At 41.2% G+C, this 9,013-nt stretch overlaps 1 protein-coding gene across 1 annotated transcript; it reads left to right on the forward strand.

The window, feature by feature from the left end:
- The first annotated feature begins 1,510 nt into the window (after positions 1-1,510).
- On the forward strand, positions 1,511-4,382 carry LOC143261869 (uncharacterized). Its single transcript, XM_076527987.1, has 6 exons — positions 1,511-1,552; positions 1,651-1,900; positions 2,382-2,579; positions 2,670-3,460; positions 3,806-4,051; positions 4,164-4,382. Exons 1-6 carry the CDS (start codon positions 1,511-1,513, stop codon positions 4,380-4,382), a joined length of 1,746 nt encoding a protein of 581 aa, XP_076384102.1.
- Positions 4,383-9,013: the final 4,631 nt, after the last annotated feature.

Consider the following 9,013-nt stretch of genomic DNA (forward strand, 5'->3'; position numbering starts at 1 on the left):
TAGGTACTGCCGTGAAATGGAATCTCTAGGAATATTTATCTTAAAGGTTAAATATATGGAGTTATCTACGTTAAAATAGTTTTTAAAGTAGTTTTTAACATAAAATTTAGTTAATTGATTATGTATTTAAACTAATACATTTCCATGACAAGAATAACATAAATATAACAAAAATATTTTATCACGTTAATAAATTAAGTTTTTATGTTTAGAATTTATTGTAAAATTATAAAAGTATTCTTATATGTCAATAACTTTGATTAAAGTATGTTAATATAATTCATTTTCAGGTATTTTAAACGTTTAAAAGAAAGAATGTAAAAAATATTTTAATATATATATATATATTAATTTAAATTTAAAAAATATAATACATCTTAAATAAAATATAAATTAGTTAATCAATAATAAGTTTAGAAACATGATTTTAAAAATGAATATATGTTAAATTTTCTAAACAATATTTGTTTGGGTCTAAGAAAAAATTACATATTTTTTAATTAATATTAAAATAGGTTTATTTAATTATTTAATTTACAGACACGAATTTTATATTTTAAACATAATTACAATCTACATCTTTCAAGATTGATTTTCAAGATTTTTATATGTTAACATTTTTAGATTTATTTTTTAATCAAATTAAGATTTAAAAAATAAATTCATAAAATACATATTTAAACTACTAATCAAGTCTCTTTATCCTTTATAGTTACCATCATACAATAATCTATATACAAAAAATTATGATCTTTTCATATGTTAAACATGTATACAGTGTGCTTCATAGGAACACAAATAAATGTATTGTGAAACTTTTTAGCAAATTGTAAGATATATAAACAGATCCTTTTCATAACAAAAAATATATACGCAAATCCAACGACTTGTTTCTCTTTTATATATATAAAAGACACATGCACAACCACTAATTTCATGACTGAATCTCTCGCAAAAAGACTCGGACTTCCACAAAATAAATATTTATTTCCCATTGGAGCTCTCAATACCATGACGACCTACGCGAAACACGCGGTTACGGCTACCATTAAATCTCGAATTAGCAACTATCAACGGACGCTAACATTCCTCGTTATCCCGACCATTTCATCATGCATTCCCGGTCAAACGATTGACCGGTCTCGCATAAGCGTGCCAAAAAATTTTCTTTTGGCCGACCCAAGTTTCCATCTCTCCGCTCCAGTCGATCTTCTCTTGGGCGCTGAGGCAGCTCTCTCTATCTTAAGCGTTGGACAGATCAACCTTTCACCTCCCAATGGTCCAGATCTGTACATGCAAAAAACTCGACTAGGATGGGTAATCGGGGGAAGTGTTCCTGCTACTCACCCCAGTCACCCAAAAGCATTTCATTCTACTTCGGCCTGGCAAATCGATATCACTCGATTCTGGGAACTCGAAGAGGGCCCTCGAGTTCAGCATCTCACTGAATCCGAGAAGGCATGCGAAGACCATTTCAAAAGACACGTTTCCGGAACCAAGAGCGGTAGATATGTCGTCGCACTGCCTTTCAATAACAATTTCTCACAACTCGGTACCTCTAAAACAATGGCCCTCAAACGGCTCACCTCGCTGGAACGCAAACTACAGCGTGACCCAAGCCTACATCAGGAATACAATATGGTTCTTTAGGACTACCTTAATCTAGGTCACATGACCGAAACAGCCGAGTCGCACATCCTAAACGACGGGTATTATTTACCACATCACGCAGTGATGAAAACTACGAGCCTAATCACCAAGTTGCGAGTAGTATTCGATGGGTCAGCAGCTACGACGTCAGGAACTGCCCTCAACGACACACTGCTTACTGGGCCAAAAATCCAAGACGATCTTCTGTATATTTTACTTAGATTCCGCAATCACCAATACGTATTGACAGGTGACATCGAAAAGATGTACCGTCAATTTCTCGTCCGTCCAGAAGATCGGAAATACCGACGTATCCTTTGGCGCGACAGTACCGGAATCGTGAAAACATTCGAATTAAACACCGTCACATTTGGACTCTCCGCAGCACCATATCTTGCGATTCGATGCCTCACACAGCTTGCGCAAGACGAGGGACATCAGTTTCTCGAAGCTCTCTAATTACAGGAAGACTTAACAAGCCTGCTAAACACAGCAGGGTTAAACATCCGACAATGGGCGTCTAACCATCCAGTCCTATTGCAAGGTTTGGCAGAGGAAAACCTGAATAAAAGGCTTCAGCTCGGAGAGTCATCCACAATAAAAACGCTCGCTGTTGTGTGGAATTCATCGGACGACTCCATTTCTTACGCGGTCACCACATTCAAATCCATCGGAACTATCACCAAAAAGGTCAATAAGTTCCGAAATCGCGAAGATCTACGACCCATTAGGGCTTCTGAGCCCGGTAATCATTGTAGCGAAGATTCTGCTCCAGAAGCTCTGTACCATGAAGGTAGACTGGGACGAGTCACTACCGATGGAGATCCATACCGAATGGATACAATATTATCACAGACTATCACTCCTGAACGACGTCGTGTTCCAAAGGAAAACCATCGCTACCGGAGCAAAAGAACTCGAATTGCACGGTTTTTGTGACGCCAGTTAACGCGCCTTTGGCGCTTGCATATACACGCGTTCAATTGACGAACATGACCATGTCCATGTCACCATTTTAGTCGCGAAATCCAAGGTCGCACCTCTGAAGACTCAGTCAATTCCTTGCCTCGAACTCTGCGGCGCCCTTCTGCTATCATCATTATACCAGACAGTACGAGAGGCCCTGCAGCTACCAATCAAACATACCACCTTTTGGACCGACTCTACAATAGTTCTCCACTGGCTACAAACGTCGTCGATAGTTCCAGAGCAGAAAACCGCAATCTGTCTAGCGACATCGCTATCAGACATATCCTTTCTGGAGAGATACTCATCATGGACAAAGATGCAGCGAGTCATTGAATATTGTCTTCGGTGGAAATCATCCAACAAAGAGAAGGGTGCCCTCTCTGCCCTGGAACTGAAAAACTCTCGTGTGTGTGACACCATTATTCAATTACTCCAGAGGGTCTACTTCGCAGAAGAAATTCGATGCCTCACCAAGAATCAGACAGTGAAGGGTAAATTGCAACAATTGAACCCCTTCCTAGATGATGACAGGATGTTGCGAGTCGGTGGACGCTTAAAGCATTCACCAATGCCCTTCAACCAGAAGCACCCCCTAATTCTCCCAAAGGCACGGATTACGTCCGTGATCATTGAAAGCGAACACCGCGCTCAACTACATGCAGGTGTCCAAACGACTCTGTATGCCATAAGGCGCCGATATTGGCCAATCGACGGACGCAGTCAGATCTGGAAGGCCATAAAAGGATGCGTGACTTGCTGTCGAGCCCAACCACCGCCTACGAACTACATAATGGGGAATCTACCTCCATCCCGAGTAACGGAATCAAGACCCTTCTCCAACGTAGGCGTTGATTATTGTGGGCCATCCTATATCAAGGAGAGAAAACGTCGAAACCGAGGCAAAATTAAGGTGTATGTAGCAGTCTTCGTTTGTCTTGCAGTGAAGGCTACACATCTAGAGCTCGCAAGCGACTTAACAAGTGTAGCATTCATCGCTGCACTCAGACGGTTTATAGCCAGGCGAGGCTACTGCACTCACTTATATTCAGATAACGGCTCGAATTTCGTAGGAGCCAACAACGAGTTGCGCGAGCTTCGGGAGCTTCTGACATCCGTCGACCACTAGAACAAATTAAGCACCTTCCTATCCGAACGATCCATTGAATGGAATTTCATTCCCCCACAGGTACCACATTTCGGAGGACTCTGGGAAGCAGCCGTGAAATCATTCAAGTACCATTTAAAACGCGTCGCCGGTAATGAGCTATTTACATTTGAAAATTTCAACACTCTCATCACAGAAATAGAAGCAATCCTGAATTCCCGCCCACTCTCTCCCATATCCTCTGATGCCAATGATCTGCTTGCTTTGATCCCTGGTCATTTCCTCATCGGCGACTCATTAACAAGCCTCCGCGAGAGGGATTTCAGGGTCAGAGTACCTTAACGGGTTGACCTGCCGTCATAAGTGGGCCACAGGCAGTCATTCAATCAAGGAGGGTACCATTGTTCTTCTCAGGGAAGATAATACACCTTCATTACAGTGGCCATTAGGAAAAGTCGTCAAGATCCATCCAGGTTCGAATGGCATCATTCGGGCGGCCACGGTGAAAACAGCTACTAAGGTACTAGATCGCAGCATCAAACGTCTAGTACCACTATCTAATCAAACAGACGACTCCGGATCCGAGACTGCCGAGATGAAGGACATACCTAATCTTATTGGTCCTACCAAGAAACAAACATCAGAATCCCGTCACTAGCATTGTTGCTACCTCTACACCATAATCAGTTCATTGGGTTGCAATTTAGATTTAAACATATAGTGCAGTAATGATCGATACCCTCTCTCAACGGGGGTAGGATGTTCAGCCGGCCCGAACCGGCCAAATTGTTTTATTTCTTTATTCTTTTCTTGTCCATCATTTGTGCGAGTTATGTACGATAGCCACGTCTCTAGCAATCCGTGTCGTAAAATATCTCTCCTTCCGATTATATGACAAGTACTAAACCCAAGAAATCCGAAGACAATACCTTTATGGATATTGCCACTTTCGCCTAGCATGCCAAATTCCAACATTAAGTTCTTTAGTTTCCGTTTACCATTGCTCAGAGTTACGGAACTTCTTGGGATTATTACCTGTCAGGGTCGAACCCGCGAAACTCGCAGACACAAGGCAACGCGAGGATCAACCATCCCCCCACAATGTTACCTTCCTGCAACGGGGTGCACGGGGGCGGACTTCGAACCAACTAGACAATCACATCGAAAATAGCATCAACGAATCAGCACACTTTTGAGACAGCACACGCCCACACCGACATTATAAAACACACAATATCCAGCACTCACGTCGTCATTCTTGATCAGTCGAACTACACAGCCAATTCAACCGCTTAGCCCTTCGTTCTACCGTCCACAGTTTAACCGTGTAGAAAGTGAAATAAAGTTACAAGTGTTACAAACATCGTGTTCATTTATCTAATTTAATATCCTTAGAACCCGACCAGGTTGTAGGGAATTCGTTTTGATACGCGTTGTCAGGAAATCCTGAGTTGAAGATTTACGCCCTTCAAAGACGCCGAAATTAGAACGGCATCACAGCGCGATACAACGAACAAAATCTAAGATAGTGATGTACGTAATTATTCAAAACAATACTAGACCTAAACATGACAAAAAAATGTTTGAAGTGTCCTAATTCGTTCCGCAAACATTTTTTAAATTTTATTACCAAATTCTAACACTCTATAAGCATTAAAATGCATGAATAAGATTATACGGTTTAGTTGTAAAAAATGTTGGCCATGTCTAGTATAAAAATACTCTCAAAAGTCTTCGTAGGAACTCTTTACTAAAAAACCTTAGTTGATATTGAAATTTGAGATTCTTGATGTTGCTTTTGTCGTTTTTTTGCATCAAATTATCCTAATATACATAAGATATATAGTACTATTTTCGTCTTCAATTTGTACATTAGCTATATTTCATTTGTAAAAATGTCATATTTCCTTAACTCTCAGTTTTGACCGTTTACTAACTGTCCTGACAAGTTATTCCGACATCTATAAACGTGGTTATATTTTTTATTTTATCAAAAATATAAATATTTTAGAGTTTTTATAATGGTTCGTAACGTTATTGTTAATTTGTATATGACATAATTAGCAGGTATGCGATCTGAACGTAGGAACTTTTCAACTACGCTCTAGATTTGGTCGACTTTCCTCTGTTTATAAAACATGTTTTAAAAACAATCACTTTTATTTAGATAGTTTGTATTCATCTTTTCTTGTTCTTTGATATCGGTTAGAAAATATTTTTATTGTTATCTTTGATTCTTTCTAGAAAATTCTAAATTCTAGAATTTTCTTAAAGAAGATAAATTTTTAAACAATATGTGGTTTGTACAACGATATATAACTCAAATATCTACTTTTTTATTGCAATTATTTCCTAAACTGAGTAGTTTTGTATTTTTTTGAGAATATGGGTTATATACCAGAAGTATATCTAGTGATTAATGTATCGCGAATAAGTTTATTATGCTGTCTTGTACATTCAAAATTCAATACTCTTTTGCATCTTGTTGTCTAATGGTTCATAGTCTTTTTATAATTTTTGCAATGTAAATTCTTGATAGTTTCAGAAAAAAAAATGTATATCTTATAAAAAACAGAACAGTGTTTCTGCCTTTACTTCGTTGTTGCCTTTTGATCTATTTTATAAAATATTTTGGTATTTGGTATTTACAGGTGAGTAACCGTATGATATTGCTGTGTGCTCATTGAATCCAGTTTCATCAATAAATACCAAGTTTTCATCCGATATCCTTGAAATTTGCGTAGCAAAAACCCTCCTGTCATTAATTTTTTCAACTGTATTTCTTTCTATGGGCACAAGAGGTAGCCTTTTCCTTGTTATCCCAATCATTTTCAATTTTCTGCATATAGTTGGAATTGATACATTAACATTGTTTTTTCTAAAACAATATCTTTTATTTCACTCTGAATCAAAGAATTATTACATAAAACACTATTATAAATCGTTTCGACCTATGAGTGTATAGCATTCCTTTCCTTGCATGTATTCCTTCGTTTATCGCCCGCCGTTGTAAAAATAACTCCTGATTCATAGTCATGTAGTATTTTTCTAACAGTATGTATTGAGAATATAAATTATTTTATAAATTTATCCCTTACACTTACATAAATAAATAAACAGTATGTCTATGAATATTTAACATTGACGATATTTGTCTAATACTATATTCAGCTGACTCTGAAATGGATATCACCAATTCTCTTGTTTCTTTCGTAATTGTTTTTTCAGTTTTTCTTTCCATTTTAAGGGTTACATTTTTTTAATTTAATATACATAAAAAATGAAATCCTGTACATAAGAAAATGAAATCTTGTATATATGAAAATGAAAAACTCTGTCAATAAAAATGTGAATAAATTTAATGTTAAATAAATAGAAAACATGTATTTAGTTTGACAATTTTTTACGTTTATTTAATAAATCTTCTCCTGTTGAAATTCAGATGTAAGTTATTGTTGAATTGAAATACTGGGTTAATAAATAAAACATAGATCATGCAAATTCGGCAATTATTTGATCAAATATATATATAAAAAGCATAATAAATTCAAAATAAGTAAATAATTCTCTTGAAATTTAATTGAAGACGTTGTTTTAGATTCTTTGAAAATCAGATTTGATGATTTATAAAAAATGTATTTTTAACAAATAAAAGGCATATATGATATATTTCAACCCTAATTAAATAAATAAAAAAAAACGTCATTATAAATCTTATGTCTCATTATTTTTATAAAAAGAAAATTTTTACTAATACAAATATAAATTATTTCATTATTTCTACAATAGGTATCTTTTAAAATATTAAAATAACACTATAATTTCAAATACGTACCAGAATATGCCTTACTACTCGATTAAAAACATCTTCTTTTTTTTTTTTTTGTTTAACGTGGGGGAAATCTGCAGGTCAGACACCCCCGTCCCGCCCGAAGGGCGGGGCAGGGGTAGTGCGGGTTTCGACCCGCTAAAACCCCCACGGCGACCTAGGGCGCTGGCGAGTAGCGGGGGAGCCACGGGAACTCTCAAAGAACACAACCGCGGCTCCCCCTCGCCTGGCCGGCCACCAGGATGGAATGGCGGTGGCCGGCCGCGTCCCGGGGGGGAGATTTATACTCCCCCCATGAATCATCTTGCTTCGGCGGTGCGGGGGACCGCACCCCACACCGCCTCGTCTCTCCCAATATGGGGCGGACAGCTTCAGTTGGGGGGGGGTGGCGGGCGGCGGGCAATTAAACCAGTAATCTGGTACACCCGCCGCCCGCCTATTCTCATCTGCTCGGGGGGGGGGGGGCTCTAGGCGTGGGCGCACACGCCGCACCCCCCCCCTCACGGCGACCCCGCTCGGCAGCCTCCTTCTGCAGCATCACCTCTTCGCAGAAGGCGATGGCTGCCGCCCATTTTCTCGGGCTCTCCAGCATGGCCCCAACTAAGCTGGAGAGAGCGAGGTCGCGACCAACTTCCCGTCTTAGGACTCGGCGCAGCACTGAAAAGGCGGGGCATACCTCCAGTGTATGCTGCGCCGAGTCCTCCTCCGCGCCACAGTGGTGGCACACCGTCGTCGCTTCCCGACCGATGCGACACAGGTAGACACCGAAGCAGCCATGCCCGGTGAACACCTGCGTCGCACGGTAGGTGAGCCTGCCAAACCGCCTCTCCCGCCACGAGGTGAAGTGCGGCAGGAGAGCCCCAGGGACGCGCTCGCCGGCATGGGAACAAAGCTCCGCATGCCATCTGGCGAGCGCAAGTCCCCGAGCCTGGAGCTCGAAGCACTGGACCGCCTCCTGCTCCGGCGGGTCCCCCCGAGCCCGGCCAGCGATGCACATGCGCCTATAAACATAGGCGCGCATCGCCGCCTGCAGCTCGAAGGGAATTTCTCCCGCCAGAGCAAGCGCCGCCACGGTAGACGTGGTGCGGTAACCTCGTATGAGGCGAAGGGCCATTTGCCTCTGAAGCCGGCGCAACAACAAGGTGATGCGCCGGCTTGCCCTCGCGGACGGCGCCCAGATCGGGGCGCCGTACAAGGCCATGGACCGCACCACGCCCAGGTATAGGCGACGCACCATGTTATCCGGTCCCCCGAGATTGGGCAACAGGCGGCCGAGCGAGGCCGCCGCCCTCTCAATTCGGGGGACGAGGCGGCCGAAATGCGCCCCGAATCTCCAGTGGCTGTCGAGGATCAGTCCGAGATACTTGATCTCGGACTTCACCTCGACGCAGGCTCCTCCAACCCAGATCCACGATCCGGCCGGTGGCCGCGACCGAGGCCGTCCAAACCAGACGGCCTCG

This window comes from Megalopta genalis, unplaced genomic scaffold, assembly GCF_051020955.1.
Source record: "Megalopta genalis isolate 19385.01 unplaced genomic scaffold, iyMegGena1_principal scaffold0070, whole genome shotgun sequence".
NCBI lineage: Eukaryota > Metazoa > Arthropoda > Insecta > Hymenoptera > Halictidae > Megalopta > Megalopta genalis.

Bases quoted from the DNA above. Each gene is read 5' to 3' on its own strand.
- LOC143261869 (XM_076527987.1), top strand. From the start codon at position 1,511: ATGTCGTCGCACTGCCTTTCAATAACAATTTCTCACAACTCG. The intron at 1,553-1,650 runs GTACCTCTAAAA...ATGGTTCTTTAG, and splicing joins TAACAATTTCTCACAACTCG to GACTACCTTAATCTAGGTCA. The intron at 4,052-4,163 runs GTCAGAGTACCT...CCTTCATTACAG, and splicing joins TCCGCGAGAGGGATTTCAGG to TGGCCATTAGGAAAAGTCGT.